The 21,671-nt window shown below is 37.4% G+C and overlaps 1 protein-coding gene across 3 annotated transcripts in view; it reads left to right on the top strand.

Moving 5' to 3' along the window:
• AQR (aquarius intron-binding spliceosomal factor) overlaps positions 1-17,907 on the top strand; it is a 54,964-nt gene extending 37,057 nt beyond the window's left edge. For 2 of the 3 annotated variants that reach the window (XM_086748321.1, XM_086748320.1), the window contains 11 exons: positions 179-314; positions 2,018-2,227; positions 3,057-3,194; positions 4,082-4,153; positions 5,470-5,657; positions 6,763-6,934; positions 10,422-10,592; positions 11,886-11,971; positions 12,786-12,960; positions 14,106-14,219; positions 17,382-17,907. In XM_086748321.1, the coding sequence (XP_086604447.1) occupies positions 179-314; positions 2,018-2,227; positions 3,057-3,194; positions 4,082-4,153; positions 5,470-5,657; positions 6,763-6,934; positions 10,422-10,592; positions 11,886-11,971; positions 12,786-12,960; positions 14,106-14,219; positions 17,382-17,630 (1,711 nt within the window). In that variant the 3' untranslated portion in view covers positions 17,631-17,907. Of the gene's footprint in view, positions 1-178; positions 315-2,017; positions 2,228-3,056; positions 3,195-4,081; positions 4,154-5,469; positions 5,658-6,762; positions 6,935-10,421; positions 10,593-11,885; positions 11,972-12,785; positions 12,961-14,105; positions 14,220-17,381 lie in introns of those variants that run through there. The other variant, XR_015258628.1, reaches the window with a different exon arrangement.
• Positions 17,908-21,671: the final 3,764 nt, after the last annotated feature.

Genomic DNA, 21,671 nt, shown 5'->3' with positions numbered 1-21,671 from the left:
GAAATAGTCTGCATGTAGCAAATTCTTGGGTGTTGGAACCTGGTAGTAGTTGCGTGGGTTTTTTTGTGGGAGGGGTGAGGGTGTTTTTTTATGATCGCTCATTGGGATACTTATTTACTTTAAAATTGTTTTATCTGTATTTAAGTACAACTTTTGTTGTATTTAATCCATTTTGTAGGTATGGAAGAGTTAATTATGTGCTAGCTCGAAGACTTGAACTTCTCCGAGAAGTTGGGCGATTGCAAGAGAGTCTTGGAGTCCCAGGAGATGTTTCTTACACTTGTGAAACAGCTGGCCACTTTTTCTTATACCAAGTAAGAACTGAAATACTTCTACAGAAACTGTATGACCTCAATATGTTATGAAACACTTTGTAAAAGTTGAAGTGAATTTTTCAGAATTGAGTCTAAAAAAACCACATTTTCTTTGGTACTTCAAAATACAGTAACAGCTAAAGCTATAATTGCAACATTACTTACTTGTGTTGCTATTGTTTTAACTCCTGCCTGATGACTAACCAATTGAAAGGCTAGCATTGCTGCTCTTCATGGCCTCTGGCAAAGATTCTAACCTGGAGTTTCTCCTTCAGACAGGAAAATCTGTGGGCTGCATTACGTTTTGGACAAGCATTAGACCACCTACTTGATGATCCTGCTAGAAAGCTTTTATGGTATTAAATGCCAGTGTGAAATCAAATGCATAGTATACACAGCAGTTATCTTCTGTATGTTGTATGTCCTTCATTTCCCTTCCATGTATTTTTCAGTGACATGGTCTACACTAGTAATTAGTCTGGCTTACGCAGAGGTGTAGAGTGGTACTTAGGATCAAATGTATACACTGTATATGTTTTTACAGAAGGTACTCTGGGCGAGCTGTAGTGTGAGTCATTAGGTGTTGTAGAGTACTAGGAGCACTGCTAGAGCTCATCTTCTGGTTCAATTTCCTCCCAAAATAATCCAACTTGGTATTTAAACCAAAGTACTGTAAATGGAGATAAGCAAGAAATTTGCTTCTGTATTGGGTTTATGTGGCAAAGTTTTGGTAGTGGGGGCTGCAGGGGTGATCTCTGTGAGAAGAGGCCGGGGCTATCCTGTAATGGACACAGCCAGCTCCAGCTGGCCAAAGCCAAGCCCGTCAGTGACACTGGTGGTGCCTCTGTGAAAAAGTGTGTGAGAAAAGGTCAAAAAACACTGTGCAGCATCTGGGGTTAGAGAGTGTGTGAAACAAGCCCACACACCAAGGTCAGAAGGAAAATGAGGGGCAGGAAGTGTTCCAGGCAGCAGAGCAGAAATTACCCCAGTAGCTCATGGAGAGGACCATGGTGAAGCAGGTTGTCCTGCAGCCCATGGAGGACCATGTCAGAGCAGATATTTGCACTGCAGCCTGTGGAGGACTCCATGTTGGAGCAGGTGCACATGCTCTGAAGGAAACTGCAGCCTGTGGAAGGCCTATGCTGGAGCAGGGGCGAAATGTGAGGAGGAAGGCATGGCAGGGGTGTGGTGTTATGAACTTGAATGACAAGCCCCATTCCTCCTGCACTGCTCAGGGTGGGGAGGAGGTGGAAGACATGGGAATGAAGGAGTGAAATTGAGCCTGCAAAGGAGAGGGCAGAGAAGAAAGATGATTTTGGTTTGGTCTTTGTTTCTCACCATCCTACTCTGTTTTTAATTAGCAATAAATTAAATTAATTTTCCCCAAGTCAAGTCTGTTTTGCCTGTGATGGTACTTGCTAAGTGATCTCTCTGTCTTTATCTTAATCCATAAACTTTTCCCTCTTATTTTCTCCCCCTGTCTTGTTAAGGATGGGGAGTGAGAGAGGCTGAGTGGGAGTCTGGCAGCCAGCCAAGGTCAACCAACCACAGCTTCAAAAATGCTGTCCTGAGACAAGGTCAAATGCTAATTTAGACATACCTTGCTTTTGTGCTTTTTTTTTATACTGTGTGTGCAAGACTACACCTTGACAATGACTTCATAATATACAAACACATCAGTATGACGCTTTTGTTTGCCATAGGTAATGTCTCGTTGGGAGGAGTATATCAGCAAAGTGAAAATTAAAGGTGGAAAATTGCCAGATGTTAAGGATGTCTCCAGTCTCTTTCCTTTTCACCAGTATTTCGCAAATGCTCCTCAACCAATTTTCAAAGGGAAATCATATGAAGAAGATATGGAAATTGCAGAAGGGTGTTTTAGACATGTTAAGAAAATATTCACTCAGCTTGAGGTAAGACATGTAACTATTAAAGGTGAGTTAAAGGATCTGGCTGATCCTATTAAAAACTTTACACAGTTCCAAAATTCTCCTTTGCCCTACATCGTAAAAGGAGTATGTACCTCTAGGCAGCTTCATTAGGTTGCAATGCATTCAGGTGAGAATTTCCACCTTTTAGAACTAAAGGCACATTTCATGATAGAGACAAGGGTCTAATCTGTTTTATTTTGATCTTAGGAAGCAGCCGTTCTGGATGTTCAGTTTTCACTGATTAGGTTACTAGGGTTGGTATTCCTGTCACTGCTCCTCAGATCCTCACAGGGCCTTGTATTTACTGTGAATTTCCTTTAATCAGATAACTCAGAAGTAATTTAAACAGATTACCTTCTGTTTTTCCCAGAATTACTTCAGAGGCTTTTAAAAGTTACAGTAAAGGTGATCTGAGTATCATTTGGTCGTATTAACTGTATTGGTCTTTCTAATACTGAATTTGTTGTGATGTTCTGATGCAGTAAAGTAGGAATTAGAAAGATATATTAAAACAAAATTTGGGGAGATTCTGAGAGAGTTCCTCAGAATCAATTTAATAATTATCTGCAAGTTTATATATGCACAGAGGATGCGAAATTCTTGAATGTGTTTTTAAAATACTGTTTTGGAAATATTTTTGTTTCCAGGTTTAGCATGAAAAAATATTCAGATGGGATTAACAGTAAATACCTTTTTGACTTTCTTGCCTAGTCACATTAAGAAGGTGGCCAGATAGTTTGAGTGAATACATTTTATAAGCAATAATTTTTTTTGTATTCTGACTTCTAAGATTTTCTTTTCTCCTTCATAGGAATTCAGAGCGTTTGAACTTCTCCGCAGTGGCCTGGATAGATCCAAATACCTGCTGGTGAAAGAAGCAAAAATCATTGCAATGACTTGTACTCATGCTGCTCTGAAACGACATGACCTGGTTGAATTAGGTTTCAAAGTAATGATTGTACCAGTATTACTACATTAATTGTTTTTTTGGGTTTGGTATTCCCCTCCCCACCCCGCCCCTGTATAAAACTTTTTCTCTGTCTTAGATCTAGGCAAATAGATTATTTTGAATTGCATTTTTCACCAGTGTGTTTCAAATTGTAATTTTACTGAAGAAAAATTTAACTTCTCTAAGCAAAAGATGAGATCACTTTTATTGTATATGCAAAAACACTGTGATAGTTCATGTCTATATAAAAATCAGTTTTGCCATTTTAGATGAACTGCAGTGATGTGATTGAGTAATAAAGTAAAGGCAGAATTAGGGAAAAAAAAAAAGGACATGGCCTTTGTAACTTTCACTAAAAAATGAACAATTTGAGGAAGAACAACAATAATGCAATGCTGTTTTCACTCTGCAGTTTTAACCATAGGTATTAATTTAGTACAGACTTTTATCTGACAAAAACGAAACAAAAGCTCACCACCAATAAGTCTTTCAGTATTATTTTTATCCAATAACGCACTATATTGGGTCACAAAAGTGCTTCTTTTCTACTTCAGTGGGAAGATACCAAATTAGTTTGCTCCACTGCAGAAAGCTTTTCTCTTGCGGATGTGTTATGGTATGTGAGAAGCACGTCATGTAGTTCAGTCATGGATTCCTTCTAGATGTAAGCCCTGATTGGTACAGATAGATCTGCCGTTGGTGCAGTAGGATTTCACCCTCTGACATCAGTTTTTAGTAATACTGATATTTTACCTATATGATAAAATCCTGTTGTAACTGTCCCACCCATCAAAAACCAAATGAGTAATTCATGCTTTCTTTTGGTAGGCTGAATAATAGTATTAATTTGTATTGGTTGATGGACATCTCTACTTTTCCTTTCTCAGTATGACAACATCTTAATGGAAGAGTCGGCTCAGATTCTGGAGATAGAAACCTTTATACCTCTCCTGTTGCAGGTTAGACCTGAATTATAAAATATATTACAAAAAATGATAATCTAAATTCTATGTTCTTGAACAATATAGAGTATTAAAAGGAAAATATCGTGTGCACAAAGTAACCTGTAACTGTTATCTACCACTTGAGTGGACAGTAAGAACTTTCATGTTGTTCTACATTAGTGTTTATCCTTGTGTTTTCCTGCTATGGAGTAAGGTAATAGGTTCTAAATATGTTGCTATTATTGACTGAATAGTAGTATTGGCAGGCTTTCATTTTGAAAATTAAAAAGCAAAAATATTTATGTAAACTGGGTCTTGACTTTGTTACTTTTATTCGTTCTCATTTAATAGTGATTATTGCTCATTTTAAAATTATTGTTAATTTTAATTAATGTTAATCATTGTTAAAATTATTACTTGTTATGAAATAATGGTTTTGTTTCCTGAGAACGTAAGGCCTACATAATTACTCTGTGTCATCCTGTCTGCTTGTGGTGTTTAGTCAGTTTCAGTCAAGATTAACAGAGACGGAGAGATTCCAAGCACCTGCAACTTTCAGGAGAACTGGAACCAAGTAGAGAGGAGACATTCTAGTTGATGTTACAACTCCATAGAAAGAAAATAAGTGGTTACTGGTTCTACTTCTAGTTTTGCCCAGTAATTATGTACCTTTTGTCTAGCTAGTTGGTAAACATTTAGCCTGGAATTAACTGCAGCTTGTACTGTGTTTGGTAAACCAACAATTGGTAGATAAAGGAATGCAGATTGTGATACAGTTGAATGGAAGTCTTACAGCTGGAAAGGTACTGCTAATGCAGGGAAGGAAAGAAGGAAACTGAAGCTAACGTGGCACAGAGGATATTTATAGCACAGTCTTTAGGAAGCCAGGTAGCATTGGCTCTGTAACATAAGAGATTGTTGTGATAGCGGACCAACAGTGTTGCTTTTAAAGTTGAGTTTTTTTCGCTAAAAACATTTACTCTGATCATTCTAAACTCAACACATTCACTCACACTGTCTTGAAATTTTTTGTGCCTCCAGTGAAGATTATCTGTGGTTGCTTTTAGCAACCTGAGCTTGAGAGTCATCACTTTCCTCTTTTAGGAGCTAAGAGATTTCATAAGTAAGCAAAATGTGCTTCTTGCATATATGTGACTCTGTGATCTTGGATTATCACAAGATAAAATTTGACCTCTGGAAGTGAAGCACGGACTCCCTCAGGAACTCTGTGCAAACTCTATAGCTGCAAATCAGAAGCTGATATGTGGCAAGTCAGTAAAATGCCTTTATTATATTGTAATAGTTATAACTATGTAATTTTGCAATTTTAGAATCCGCAGGATGGATTCAGTCGTTTGAAGCGGTGGATTATGATTGGTGACCATCATCAGTTGCCACCAGTCATTAAGAACATGGCTTTTCAAAAATACTCCAACATGGAGCAGTCCCTTTTTACACGTTTTGTTCGTATTGGAGTGCCAACTGTTGATTTGGATGCACAAGGGAGAGCAAGAGCAAGGTGAGACAGAGAAAATGGCATGTCTAGATTGTAAGAAACTACCAGGTTAAAAATTAGAAAAGCACACATAGTATCAGAAACTTTTTCTGTTGTTAAGATAGGAGTTTGCAAAACTAATTAATCGTTTTGTTCCATTTGTTTCAGCTTAGACTAGGAAGTCAGATTTTACTTTGAAGTGCAATCAGTTTTACTTTTTTTTTTTATGTAGTAGTATTTTGCTACTGTATGTGTACTTTAAGGAAAATGCTACTTAAAGGAATTTTAATTGTCTAGGCATTTGAGTTTTTTTACAACTGAGACTTTTTTTTTGCAGAAGCTTCCTTTTCTAGACTAATATATTTAATATATCCAAGGCTTATTTTAGAGATAAGACAGAAAAATTCCTTCTCTTTGCAAAAAGTTTCTTCAAGGATGTTTTCCATAACTTCCTATACTTTCTCTTTTCTGATCATAGATAGCTTCCTCATGAACTGTCTGCTACTTTATCTGGTCTGGATATTGTTGTGCCTTTTTGACTAAGGCATTTTGGTTCATATTACGTTACTATCAATATCAGATACGATTCAGAATTGTGTAGATTTTGGTTGCTTCCCTTCACATCTCATATTAATACATGGCAATAAACAAAATAAGAAAATATATATATATAGTTTTTTAATAAGAGGTTTTACAGCAGGTGATGCAGAAAATCCTTTTTCCCTTACTCTTTCCTTTTTGTAAAGAAGCATTAATATTCCTTAAGTTTTGTTCCCCATGAAAATTCCTACTAGATTTCTTTGCAAAATTTATACCTTTCAGTGTAAAGCTGATCAAATATAGCAGGCTTAAGGATGAATGTACTGCATTGAGCTTTCTAAAAATAAGTGAAGTCATAAGTTTTCTGTGGGAGAAAACAGAATCAGAACTTAAAAAATAATTGCTGGATAGCTTGTACAGGTATGTTCATTTTTGTATGTACAGGCTATCCAGCAATTTTTTTTTTTCCATTGAAAACCTACAGAAGCATTCATCTTCAAAATGATGACTTGTGTGCATCTGAACTTTTGAATGAGTTCAGGAACCTACTTTAACTATTTGGAGTTTGTCTCTGTGTGTTTTTGGACAGTTTGTGTAACCTCTACAACTGGCGTTACAAGAATCTGGGTAACCTGCCTCACGTGCAGCTTCTGCCAGAGTTCAGAACAGCCAATGCTGGGTTTTTGTATGACTTCCAGCTTATAAACGTGGAAGACTTCAATGGTGTGGGAGAATCTGAACCCAATCCTTACTTCTATCAAGTAAGAGAGATACTACATGTATACTTTATTTAATCTGAATATGGCTTATTAAATCTGCAGTGAAGACAAACTGTTAGACTACAGTAAACTGATGTTTAATTCTTGTTCTCAGATAATTGAGTCAAGCATATGCATTATTTTTTTTCTCCTTTTAATTAATTTTGACCGTTGAAGAATATAATGTGTTATGTTGTGCTTTCTTCTCAAAGAGGGAGGCTTTGCTTGATGTCTCTGTTTTCTCAATGTTATGGGAGGGGTGAGATTTGGTACATAATTCATTATGAAATGTTGCTTTGGCCTATGGCAAGTTGAAGTCCACTGTAATTCAGCTGTGCTGTCATGATAGTGAAATAAACAGTAGCATTTCCTCTGTACATGAGGGATCAAAGTTTGCTCTGTGGCACATATTTGAGTTTGAAGAGTCACTGTTTTGATTTGATCTATATGTGAGAATGCTAAAAAGTCCGTTCATAAAATAATGAAACAGTACTGCAGGAAATATATGTAAGAATTTCTCAGCTAAATTTTCAGATAACACCAGCAACAACAGCTTCCGTCTGTTTCTCTTAAATATAGAAAAACCTTTTAGACTTGTAATGAGATAGTTGTATTTTCAGTCCTCTTATTCCTGTTTTAAAAACAGTGATGAAAGCAAACTCTGGTGCCTAAATTACCAGTTTGGGTTTCAGCAAAGTTAGAGGCTTGAGCTGTGTGCAAGTTAATGCATTTAATTCAAACGTGGAATTAACACCTTATAGAACCACAGAATAGTTTGAGTTGGAAGAGATCTAGTCCAACCCCCCTGCAAGCAGCAGGGACATCTCCAACCAGATCAGGTTGCTCAGAGCCCCAACCAACCTGGCCTTGAACATTACCAGGGATGGGGCTTCCACCACCTCTCTGGGCAACCTGTTCCAGTGTTCCATCACCCTCATTGTAAATAACTTTTTCTAGTATCTAATCTGAATCTGCCTCCCTCTGTTTCAAAACCACTACCTCTTGTCCTATCACAACAGGCCCTGCTGAAGAGTTTCTCCTTGTCTTCCTATAAGCCCCCTTTAGGTACTGGAAGGCCGCTATAAGGTCTCCTCAGAGCCTCCTCTTACCCAGCCTCAACAGCCCCAACAAGAGTTTTTCCTTGTCTTCCTATAAGCCTTTAGGTGGAGGCCTTATATTTTGTTTAATATTGCAGAAAGCAAACAATATACTTTAAGATGATAATATTAATGGTATTTTTTTTCCTGTGAAGATAATTGAGAGCTTAGTTAATCTATTTTTTAAAAGATATGAAAAATATCCATAGTTCATGCTTGGGTTCCTCTCACTTTTTCTTAAAATACAAACTAGTGTGCTGTTAATGAACAAAACCATGGTGAGCCATAATCCACTATATCTCATTTCTAATTTGAAGACAGGATTTTTGGAGGGGAGAGTTTCTTATGATTTTATTTTTTAAGCTGTAAGACTGTACTGTAAAAGGAAAAAAAAATTGCTGCGTGGAACAGCTAAAATTAGTGCCTTAAAAACAAGATTCTGATAACTGAGAATCTGAGCTCTGCTTTAGTCCACTCCTGGGCCAAAGAAGACTGACAACACTCACTCAAGGACACAGAACACCTCTATCATTACAACAGTGCTTTCATGAGCAAACACTTTTAATACATCCTACAGATAATTTTTTTCATAATCTTGAGGTTGGAGAGATGTTAGTAGAGTATGGTGGTGGCATTGCATGGTTTTTCATGACATAATAAATTCCTGCCATGTATTATTTCTCCTTTTGTGAATTGCAGCATTTCTTTCCAGACTTAAAGGGGATTAAGATTTGTAGAATAGCTTTACACCCACAGGTGTTTGGTGTGTGTAGCAACTGCATTTTCCAAGTAATACAGAGCCCACTTAATAAGAAGAAATAAAGGAAGCTGGTATGTCTGGACTAGTCAAACATACACCAAGTGGGAGTGACATTCCCAGTATAAATAGAGCAGGAATAAATGTCAGCAATTGAGAATAACTTTTTAGCCTGCTTGAAAGATAATTTTTGTTGATGGAAAAGGGATTTAAACAGGCTGTATGTAACTTCAGTCTGGAAATAGGACAAAACTTCTTACAGCCAAAACAGTGATGCTTTGGGACAGACATTTTTTATTAGTAATGGCACAGAAAAAAGTTACGGAATACAAAATAACAGCTGATCATTTGAAATTGAATAGTTATGGCCTCAGTAGAAATAACTGTATTTGATAATCCAGGTATCTTTGTCCTAATTAGTAGTTGAAAGGAGTTTATTTATTCTACTTCAACTAAAACTCACTTTCAGCTTACAGGAGACTGAGTCGCGGCAACTATTTTGCATGCTTGTTTGGAACCATGTTAGATCAGTGCTAAGTGTTTTTTAAACCCTTGTATTTAAATACAAGTATCTGTAGACTATCAGCTTGTAATACATTTTAACAAGAAAGGAGGGCCACAAAGGTAATCAAAGGGCTGCAGCACCTCTCCTGTGAGGACAGGCTGAGAGTGTTGGGGCTGTTGAGCCTGGATAGTAGGAGGCTCTGAGGAGACCTTATAGCAGCCTTCCAGTACCTAAAGGGGGCTTATAAGGAAGACAAGGAGAAACTTTTCAGCAGGGCCTGTTGTGATAGGACAAGAGGTAGTGGTTTTGAAGTAGAGGGAGGTAGATTCAGATTAGATACTAGAAAAAGTTATTTACAATGAGGGTGATGGAACACTGGAACAGGTTGCCCAGAGAGGTGGTGGAAGCCCCATCCCTGGTAATGTTCAAGGCCAGGTTGGTTGGGGCTCTGAGCAACCTGATCTGGTTGGAGATGTCCCTGCTGCTTGCAGGGGGGTTGGACTAGATGGCCTTTAAAGGTCCCTTTTAAGCCAAACCATTCTATGATTCTGTGAAATAATAGTTTCACAATTTTACATAACAGATTTTTTTTTTTTTTTGGCATATGACCTTTAAGAAGGAAAAGTGAAATATTGTATTGATTGAGTTCTGTAATAATACAGTTAAGGTGGCAGTTCTGTTGGGCAGCTTTAAGCATATAAAGCATTTATATACAAATATGTAAATATTTAATAAGTCATAAATATCATTTTAATGGACTAGTAAATATTTAGATTTTAATCTTGTATTGAAATAAAACTGAGAGCTTCTGATTAGATACTGGAAAGTGTCAACCAGTGACTAACAGTAGTACTGATGTGGAGATTTTCAGCCGTCGTCTAAAGAGGAATCAGAATGAAGTTACTAAACCTACTTGTAGTTCTTTTGTTCTTCAAAATGACTCTTAAATGGTCAAAGAAAGATCAGATATATAGATGTTTCTCAGCACTGAGATTTTTGTTTAAATGCACGGTAATGTCTCAGAATTATTTTTCCCAACCTTATGAGTTGAATAACCCCTTTTTTTCTTTTTTTTTCTTTTTTTTTTTTTTTTTTTTTTTTTTTTTTCCTTTCTCCTCTTTTAAACTCAAGAATCTTGGTGAAGCAGAGTATGTTGTAGCAGTCTTCATGTATATGTGCCTGCTTGGTTATCCTGCAGACAAGATAAGTATCCTGACAACATACAATGGACAGAAACACCTGATCCGTGATGTCATTAATCAGCGGTGTGGAAATAATCCACTGATTGGACGACCAAACAAGGTGACTTTGAAAATATATCAATTATTGGAGTGGTCCTAGTTTGTTTGTTTTTAAACGAATCCATTATGGTTTAACACCAGCTGGCAACCAAGCTTCACACAGCCACTCACTCACTTCCCCAAGGTGGGATGGAGGAGATAATCTGAAGAGTAAAAATTAGAAAACTTGTAGGTTGAGATAAAGGCAGTTTAATAGGTAAAGCAAAAGGCGTGCAGGCAAGCAAAACTAAACAAGGAATTCATTCACTGCTTCTCATCAGCAGGCAGTTGTTCAGCCATCTCTAGGAAAGCAGGGCTCCATCACGCCTAGCAGTTACTTGGGAAAACAAATGCCATAACTCTGAACATCCACCCTTTCCTCCCTCTTCCCCCAGCTTTATATATTGAGCATGACATCCTATGGTATGGAATATCACTTTTGTCAGATGGGGTCAGCTATCCTGGCTGTGTTCCCTCCCAGCTTCTTGTGCACCCCCAGCCCACTCTCTGGTGGGGTAGTGTGAGAAGCAGAAAAGGCTGTGACTTTGTGTAAGCCACTGCTCAGCAGTAACTGAAACACCCCTGCATTATCAACACTGTTTTCAGCAAACACAACATGTATCCCCATACTAGCTACTATGAAGAAAATTAACTCTACCCCAGCTGAAACCACCACATTGTCTTATCATAGAACAGACTAGTTGAGTAGATTCACAGCTTTCTGTGCAAGTACTCCCTGGTTAATAGCGCTCTTGTTTCTGCCTGTTTGTAATTTGACATACAAACAAACTGAAGTCAGTGAAGTTGGAAGGCTACAGATTACATTGGTCAGAATGACACTTTTCTATGTCATTTATTTTGTCCTCAAGAAAAAAAACCCTCAAAACCACACCTTTAGAAAGATCCATCCAGAGTGGAAATGATTTGATAAAATATGCGATGGCAAATCTGATGAAATAAATAAAAAACACAGTTCTAAAAGTCTCGTGCTAATTCTGCAGGTTAAAATTCTGTATTATAAAACTGATGATTTTCCACAATCTTTTGGTATTAGCACCCCACTGTTAGCTTTCTGAATTGAATGAAAATACAAAAGAATCAGTATAAAGTCAGACAAAAGCTCCTGCCAACATCTCCCAAAAAGAACAGGCTGATGATTTTTGGTTAGAGGTCAACTAAAACAGAGTTAAAGGTTTTTCTTTTGTCTTTATTGCAGTCTCAGTCTGAAGTTGATGTTAAAATTTTGGTGCCATGTTGTAATTGAAATGGCAAAGATTAACCTGTGGAGGTTTTTTCTTGGTTTTTGATTCTCTAGGTAACAACTGTGGACAGATTTCAAGGTCAACAAAATGATTATATTCTCCTTTCACTAGTGCGTACCAAAGCTGTAGGCCACCTTAGGTATGTAATAAGATACTCTTGTAGTGTCAGTAAACTACTTGTTTTCTATATCAGAAAGATGTTCATAGTGCATTACACAAAAGTGTTCAATTATTTGAGTATGTAGTAGACATTAAGTTTAATGCTATGTTTTGAATGAGGTTCAGACATACTTCCTTTTATAACTGCCTGGTACCCTCTTCACAAGCACTTTATCCTTTAGAAATGGCTCTTAAACTATATTTAGTTTATATTACTGCAGATAGGCTGAACTTGGTTTCACCCTAGTAGAACGATAGGAATGTAATGCTTGTTGAACAAATGCAGGCTTAAATTTTTCGTGGATTCTTTCCTGTAAGTGAGCTTTATATTTGTTTTGTATCAGAAGTGTTTCGTCACTGTGTAAGTTCCATTATGAAGTTTAGTTTAAAATGTTTGCATTGTTTGTATTGGAGTGGGGTGAAGGAAGACTTTTCTATTCAGTAGTACCTAGATGAGTTACCAAACTCATGTTTAATCATTCAGGGATACAGAAATCCTGTTGTTATTTGTTCTCTATGTAAATCTTTACCTCTGAAGTCTGGGAAAATTGGAAAGGGTGATTTTTCATACTGTTATCTGTAGAATGAGCCCTCTTTTATATAATGGCTCTAGAATTTGGTAGTTATTGAAACAGTACCTAGGGGAAAAAACTAAAGACAAAATAGTATTTTAGCAGATGATTTTATATTTCCTTTAATTAAGACTTCGGTATACTTCTAGTTTTTTGGGGTTTTTTTATTGCAACTATGTCATCTGTGAAAAGAACATGATTGATTTTGTTTGTTTTCTGAAGGGATGTCCGACGATTAGTCGTTGCCATGTCAAGAGCCAGGCTCGGGCTTTATATCTTTGCAAGAGTATCACTGTTTCAGAACTGCTTTGAGCTAACTCCAGCTTTCAGCCAACTCACAGCTCGACCACTTCACCTCCATATCATTCCCACAGAGTGTTTTCCAACAGCAAGACAGGTAGGAACAGCTACTCTGAATTTTGCTGTCTGTGATGGGAGTGTGTGTTTGCCCATTCTTTTGAGTGGGCTGTAAGAGATGGGACCATCTTCTCTGCTAAACCAGTGCCTCTTGGATAATTATGATCCTAGAGTTAACTTATATCGTGATACACACTAGCTGTTTTTAACTGATTTTTTCACTAAACTTAGTTATCAGTGTAACTCTGTTGTGCCTGCCTTTTCCTAAGTTCTGACTGTGTAAGTGATTAAATATTTTTCTTTTATAATAAATAGGTAAGTTTTTAGTGCGTTACATATTTTTGATCTTGTGGTGAAACAAAATAATGTTGTTTCTCAAAAATAAAAAAAGGCCACATAAAGCTAATAGCTTCTTATTAAAAGAGGTAAAATTACATTTGACTGATTAATTCGGGATAACCGATTAATTTTTTTTTCTTTTTTTTTAATTGGATCCAGAATCACAAAAGAGTTTTGTTGCTGAGCTAGGTTCATAAATACAAAAAATGTAATTTGTAATACTGCACTAGATCTTTAGGGAAAGGTTTGTATTAAGCTGCTCAGCACAGGACACACAGAGTAAGATGCTAAATGAAGAAATTGAGGAGCATAGGTGCTGTGCTTCCTGGAGCTTTGAGAAGGGGTGCCTACATGAACTCAAAATTCAGTTACAGATCTTTCCCTGGTCTTAAGTGCTTTTGACAAGTTTGGGAGGTAGCCCTTGAGCTGAAATGTTCAGGTCCACTGTTCAACAAAGAATGCAGTGTATATGGTTAGCAAATGTGAGCTAGAAGGAGCTGGACAGTGGTAGACAAGTAGTCTAAGTCCTAATCTGATCCTACGCTATTTATGCCTTGTGTGTGTTAAATGACTCGAGTTCAAAATGCGCCTTATGGAGGAAGCATCAGAACGTGGCCTTTCCTTTTGAAATTTCTTCATTGAGCTGCAGTATCATGATTAATCTAGTTCACCAAAGTGCAGGACCTACACTTACCAGTCTGTCCAAAGCAATTAGCTTTTTTTTTTTCCTTTGAAAAGCATTATTTAGTTTCTTGGGGTTTATGTTTTCTAATATAGTTAAATAACCTTTGAATAACAGTTGTTTTACTTTGCTTACTGAATGTCCACTTTTTTCCGCTTCCTTAGAATGGAGAAAGACCATCTCACCAAATACATGTTATTAAGAACATGCCTCAAATGGCTAACTTTGTCTACAATATGTATATGCACGTGATACAGAGTACACGCCACTACCAGCAGGTAAGGACCCTCTAACTTTTGGAACATGTGCATTTAAAACAAAATTGGTTTTTAGTGAGTGACATGAGATGCTGTTCAGATTTGAGACTGTTCCTGTTATGTTTAGAATTCAAGAAAGTTTTATGACTGAGAGTGAATATATTGAGGCCTTTAAAGTCTTGCAGTAGCAAGAGCTGTATCTTTTAGTAATTTAAGCCCCAATGTAAGGCCCGAAACCCAGGAGTAATTGATGCCGAGTGCTAGACGTGGCTCTGTCTGGGCCACCAAATTCCTCATTAGTACTAAAGAACTAGCCTGTCCAGTATTCACTTGAAGTAAACATGTTTCAGGTAAGTGCAGCTAGTGGTATCATAGCACCACTGCATGGTACAATAACGTTTCAAAATAGAGGTTTTCATGACAAGCCTACAGTGTGTAGAAAGACCACGTCATGTCTTCGAACTCTTTTAACCATGTTAGCTCACTGTATTATCCAGGCTGGTTAGCAGCTGTGGCTTTTTTATTCTGGAGCAATTTTTTTCAGCACTAGTTCAGCACCAAGCAAAGTAGCATGGGCTTGGAAGCAGTTGTAGATGCTTTCTCACTTCTGTACCTAACTTTGTCAGTGTTTAATCCCTGAAGCAGAATTCAGAACCCACTAGAAACAGCTCATCTTCTTATGTATGTGAGCAGAGCTTTAAGGTAGTTTAGTTAGTATACCGAGAAGGCAGCTGCCTTTCCTTGGAACGCTTGGATCTGTAGATGCCTAGTGGTCATTGATAGTAAACAGAAAGGGAGAGGTCTTAAATGCTACCCCTCAATTGCATCAGCTTCCACTTAATGTCTGGGGTATATAATGATTATATTACCTAGAATTCTTGCACGGTATTCTGAAGTTCCCTTGTTGATTTTTGTTCTTCTGAAAGATTTCCAAAAGTGGAAAAAAAAGATGTGAAAGGACACTACTCACTCTATTAGCTGGCTGTGGAGAAAGAGTGTGAGCATGGCTCTGTATCCTTGAACAAATTAGTCCAAGGTACTTGTCTGTGAGATCCAGGTTCTGTTCTTTAATGCAAGGATGTTTCTCTGTCACCTGCTCGTCCTTTCTTCAAGTGATTGTTTCATCTAATACGGAACAGTGTAATCAGTAGAGACCAGAACCCAAAACTTCTCCTTTAACTGAATATCAGACTTTCAGATAGAAAATTTATTTTCCTCTGCAGTTCTTATCCAGTGAATCTTGCTATCCATAGCTTCAGCCAACTTAGAAGTGTTTTGCTACCCAGAAAAAGCCTTTGCCATGTGAACAGGATATTTTCTCACTATTTTGGGGACGTACTCTAATTATCTGTCTGCTGTAAAGAAAAGGGGATAGAGAAAGAGGAGTAACTCTACTAAAATCTCCTCTTTTTTGTAACTGTTTGTTTGTTTGGGGGTTTTTTTGAGGCAGTGAGAGCTCATAGAATTTTGATAGAGACCCAATCCTGTGAGCACATAACGAGATTTGTTTTGGAGCCAGTTTGTCTAATATAGTTAGAGATCTCTCAACTGTGCAGATTGTATGTAATGAAGACTCAGTGAACTGTGCAGTTGGTCACATTCGGATGCAAATGAATAGCCTTGGCAAAACGGAGAGGTGTATACATGTCCTAAATAGCAGATGGCAGCATCTAAATTTTACCAAAATTTTTGCTTGACACCTTAATCAAATATGGACCTGATCCTTCAGCTAATGCCAGTTATTCTTTTTAGCATCCTTATCTTATCCATTGCTAGCTAAAATTAGTTACAAAGCTGGTGGTTTCCTACTGTGGCAATGAATCACATTCTCCTTGCAGGAGAAGCCAAAAAGTAAACTACCAAAAAAAAAAAAAAAAAAAGAAAAGCAGGCATTAAATTTCTTTTATTTCTTTTACCCTGTTTAGTACAACATGATATTTTTCCTTTTCTTTTACACTAGTCTTAACAGTGGTAGTCACGAAGCACAACATGCGTCTAACTAAATCACAGAAGAAGTCTGAGTTTGTCTCATGCTTCAAGAATATATTTTTGTAATTAAAGGATCTCTGGTTTTGAAATACACTTTTTCTGTGAACAGGTGGATTATAGGGACCAGTATGATAACTTCAAAGTCTATAAAAAATGTTTTGCATATCTCTGCTTAGTACTCATAATTGCTTCATAGATTTGCCTAAGCTTATCAGAAATTTGTAATATTAGTGTAATCTAATTGAAGGTAAGACTTCACTGTAATTAAACACTTAATTTGGTATGTGAAGCCATGTTGCCTTTAAGCAAAACAAAAAATCAATCATGGGAGGTTTTTCAAGCCTTCTCTTCATTAAAATGCTTCACAGTATTCCAAGAAAATATCCATCAAGTCATTAAATAATGTCAGGCTGCAAGAAGTGTGTGTGTTTCTGTACAGCCTGGAGTTGCATAGCGTACATCCGCCTCAGCTTACTGTACTGTTGGTATTTTTTTCTGAAGTCTGTAATATGGCCACCATTGCTGCTTATACTGTTTGCAAACTACTTTTTTTGGTTTCGAGCAAAACACTTTGAATATACTACAGTACTTTTCCAGAAGTATTATGCAAATAATATCTAAGCATTTCTTTAACTGTTGCTGGAACTTGCGTTGTTCTGTCTGTACAGCTGTGGGTGACACTTGCGTAAGTACAGATAATGTTTGCGTAGCATTTTGTAAGACGTTTCAAGGGGAAGTTACTGGAATGCGTTGTTAAAAACAGACCTGTTAAAGGCCTCAAAAGGCAAGTTAAACATATCTAGGAGTCTGAAATGGTAACAGATGTGATTACAGTAGGAATGTGTGTGTTACTCCAAGTAGGGATTTACCGTAGCCCTATTACTTGTCTGGCTGTTTGGGATAATTAAGTGTGTTTGATATCCTTGAATTGGAAGTACTGAGTTTTTAACATCCTCTTTTCAGGAAAAAGTGTGTCTAACAAGACCATCGTGTGAGTCAAGATTTTTTTTATATAGGAGTTAAGTGCCGACAAATGATTAGGGCTTCTAAATTTTTCGTGTCTTTATTGTTAACTTGTTATCTAATGTAAAATCCTAAATGTAAGGTGAACAGTTCAAGCTAAAATAGGAATAGATGGCCATATAGGTTGGTTTGTTGTGGAAACTGAAAATCCTTTCTTTTTTAATCATCTAGCGTTTACTGCCCCCACCTGCCATGACTGAAGAACCAGAAACTACTGAAACTCAAGAGACTGAAGTAGAAGGTGAAGTGCAAGGCATGCAGGAAGATGCAGAAGAAGAAGAAAACAAGGTAGGGGAAGAAATGATAAAGGAAGGAGAACTCAAAGAGGCCGAAGTAGAAGAACATCGAACAATGCCAGAACACCCCGGAAGAGACAGTGATAGTGGAGACAGTGAACCTGAGAATGAGACTGAAAAGTGATCCATGTGATGCTTGTGCTCTGTGTGTTTTGGAAAACGGACGGGTTAACAAGCAGTTGAGAATATAATTGCTATTTTTACATTGACTTTTTTAAATGGTTGCTTCTGTAATGTGGCCTGTTTGGTATATTTTTCACTGAATACTTCGTGGACAAACAAACTGTTTGGCAAACATTTTACTGAGTTCTTGTCAGTATCAGTAATGCGATTTGTTTAATGGCCTCAAATGATACGCAATTTCCTTTCCAGAAGTTCTTAGTAAAGATGTTTTTTATACCGGTTTTGAATATTTGACCTTTAATTCAGTCACTGAGTTATCCATGAAACGTCACTGATTAAGCGTGTTCAATATTGGTCAGACAATCTTTATAGTTTCCTTAACATTTTACAATGGAGAATTCCTTATGCAGAGCTGTGCTCATGTACACTGAGATGGCATTTTAGGCGTACGCTCAGCTTCGGTAAGGTATTTAATTGTATATCTGAGAAATACAAATTACCATGAGGCATTGAAATATTTAAAATCTTTATTGAATCAGAACCTTAGCAGGTTCTCAGAATTTCATAAGGCTCAGGTACTTGTAGCCATTTCTCATTGTTGACTTCTGCTGCTATTTTTAATTGATCACTATTTACAGAAGAAGTAAGGATACAGCTTTTCAAATCGCACTGTTTTTTAAATTCATGTTTTGAAATAAATTTCTTTTGTTTTAAGAGGACATGGTAATTATAAAGCCACATGAGGAAGAAAAATCAAAGTAGTTCCTTTCCAAAATGTATTATATTGATATTAAGGACATAATGTTTGAGTGGGTTTTCTAGGGTCACTTCCAAGCGTACCTCTTTCATAAAGTGATCAGAGAAAGACTTTGCCGTGGTTCATTAAGTATGCCTGCCAACTTGGCAAATAATTCAGTGGTTCAGTGATACTTACAAATTTCCAAGTAGATTTTCGAGCAAAGCAATAGCCACAGGAACGCCTTTTTTGCTGGCAAAGGGAAAATTCTTGATTTTCAAGTGTTGCAGTTGTGAAGTTGCCAGAAGGACTTCCTCACTAAAATTGACTAGAGAATAATTAACTTATGATCTTTTAATAGCATTGAAATTCTTTATTTTTCTTAATATTTTTGTAGAATAATAAGGAAAAAAGAAATAGTATAAAATAAGGCAGGCTCCATTAAGCACATGTATTGCATATTTGTGTGCGCACGCTGAGATCTCATCTCCCCCTCCCTTCGAAACCATTCTCCCCTCATCAGTTAGAGGGGAACCAGGAGTAAGGAATCCTAATACTTGCTATTGGTACACAGTGTTCTCTTTGGTTTTCATGCACTGAAATGAAGTTTTCTCAAACAAGAAAGCAGAATGTATGTTCTTTCATTGCTTGTTTTGGCTGGAAGTGGGTGTACTGTTTATTATCAAATTGTCTGCCTTGGGAGAACAAATATTGCAGTGTTGAACATTTAGGTGATAAGTTTCATGCAGTAACATGCACTTGTTCATGCAGGGACAAATAATACAGGTCCCCCAGGCCACAAGTGACTAGCTCAGCTATGGGTTGCTGTCTTTGTTTTCCAGCCTACTTCCTATAAATATTTGAATCTGACACTCATTTATTGTGCTTTAGTATTTTAGGACTTTGGAAAAGGATTCTGGAGGTTTTCTAAAATGGGTGATTTTTCTAAAATGGATAACTGACAGAGGTTCTGTCAATAATTAGGACAGAATTACTATTAGCAAGCACCCAAAGTTGAAAGGAGCTGCGAAGAGTTGTGCGCAGTTTGCAATGAACTGTGACAACACCTGCCTGTGTGATGCTGGGTTGCGTGTGCAGGCCCCAGGTGTGTGTGGTCACATCTGACTCTGTCCTTACAGAACAGCATCCAAGTGCAGGGTTGTTGTAGCTTCAGTGTGGCCCTAAAATGGTGAGTGGAGTTGTAACAAAGATTGTTTCTGGCTGGAGTGCCTGAAGAGGCAATTGAACTGCCATCAATTGCAAAAGCTTGGACAGCCTTAATATGCAGTTTTCTGAGGGACCAAGCACCGTGTGTAAAAGAGGGAGGTTTTGTTGAGTTGACTTGAGCTGAGCAAGTGGTTCATTATCCTTGCTGCCATCTTCTGTACGTTGAACTTCACTTTTTTTCAGGGACACGATAGTATTAGGAGAAGGCATTTTTCAAAAGTTTGGAAAATCATATTTTTCTTGTAGCAGTGGTTGGAAAGTTTTTGAGGCTTTGATTTGGAGTACAAGGGTAGGGACTTGGGGATTTTTTCTCACTATTTTTCTTTTTTGGTAAAGGATGAACTTTGTCTTTTCCACCAAAATACTTTTTACTTTCTGTTTACATTTTCTGACAAGAAAGAGTAGGTGAGAGAAGTGAAGCAATCTAAACCTGTAACTTTGAGCTATGTGATTTGTTTTCCAACGGCAACATTTACTTAGGATTTAGCATCCCCTTCTGATATCTGTATCTTTATTCTAGTGAACTACAAGATTCAGTTGTTAAACTAAATGTATTGAAATTAAAAAAAAAAAAAGACAGATTTAATTATTTTTAAAAGACAGAATCTGTAAGTAAACAAAACCATTGTTAAAATGCTTGTAAAAAATTCTATTCAAGCATTATTGCAAAGAATTATTGTAGCATTGCATGAAAACCTAGCAAACAAAATCTTTGTGAAGATAAGATCCTTTAAGGGTATAAATCAGATGAAAAGATAGAAAATTACTTTCTTGTATTGTTCCAAAGCCATGTAATTAAAAAAACCCACTAAGGACTTTTTGAGTGAAACTAAAGAACTGTTAGTCATTTTTCTTCATATTTATTTAGACAAAGCTTCCACGAATTTCTTAATTTTCCTCTTTTACACTGAGCCTGTAAAACAACTTAGGTACTGCTTTACACATTTATTTACATAGAGACTAGTTTAGAAACAGCTCAACCCTTGGACTCTAATGTGCTGAAATAGTGCTGTAATTCAATGTACTGTTCATTTCTGTAAGAGCCAGAAAAACAAGCGCAAAGAGCAATTTACTCTGGGTTCTGTCATCCATACATAGCTGAGATAGTACTGTATAAATACAGGCCCCTTTCCATCTGTGACTCTGAAATAATGCAGTAAGTGCAGGTTTAGGTATGATCAAAGAAAATGCCTTAGTAACACTCTCAGAGCATGACTTGCTTTTGCTGTAGTCTGTATGGGACTTTGAAATGGCTCGGCAATGTGGCAAAGACAGTCGATAATTTAGTTCTGGAAAGTTCAGGACAAAGTTTGCCAAGGGGAAAACAAGAGGCAATCTGGAGGCCTCAATAAGCAGTTTAGAGTAATGAAAATGCCCATACACTCCTAGAGATAAGGCCATTACTTCTTCCTAGCCTACCTTGCATTTGCTTTATTGGTGGATACCCAGTACTGCTCTGTGTTGGATAAGGTAGGTTCTAACTTCCTGCAAAAAGGGAAGCCCTTCTCCTCCTCGTTGGAATGGATCTCTGCAGTTTCCTGGGACGTAAAAGGATATGAATCCTTGTTGACGCGGAAGTAACGGACACTGCTGACGACCAATATGATCAAGCAAATGCCGATTTATTGTTGATACATCCCGGTTAATATAGCCCTTCCAATTCCGTATCATGCGCAAGCTCTCTACTAATTGGTTAACTATATCATGCACGCGCTCCTAGCTAAAATATGATTCGTTAAGTCTCTATGTTCACGTGCACGGCTCTCTCCACCTGCATCCTGCTTCACATTCAGCCCCCAGTCACGTATGCCAGCTGTTTTCCTTCTTCTCAAGGTTGCTTCGTTTACTTTCTCACAGGCAGCCTCATTATTTTCTCACAGGTGGCTTCAGTACTTTCTTACAGGCAGCTTCAGTACTTTCTCACAAGCGGCTTCAGTGATGTCCTTGAGGCCTGCTGCTCACAAACATAACAATTCCATTCGGTCTGGATTGTTCACTAAGTGCCCCTGGTACTCCAGGTATCCAACAAATCCTGAAGAAAGTGTTCTCATAAGGAGCAGAAGTTAAGTTTTCCTAACA

The sequence above is a fragment of the Chlamydotis macqueenii genome, chromosome 5 (genome assembly GCF_036417535.1).
Source record: "Chlamydotis macqueenii isolate bChlMac1 chromosome 5, bChlMac1.mat, whole genome shotgun sequence".
Classification (NCBI taxonomy): domain Eukaryota; kingdom Metazoa; phylum Chordata; class Aves; order Otidiformes; family Otididae; genus Chlamydotis; species Chlamydotis macqueenii.
Note: the sequence above shows the minus strand (reverse complement) of the source record. Positions and strands in the feature narration are given on the sequence as shown.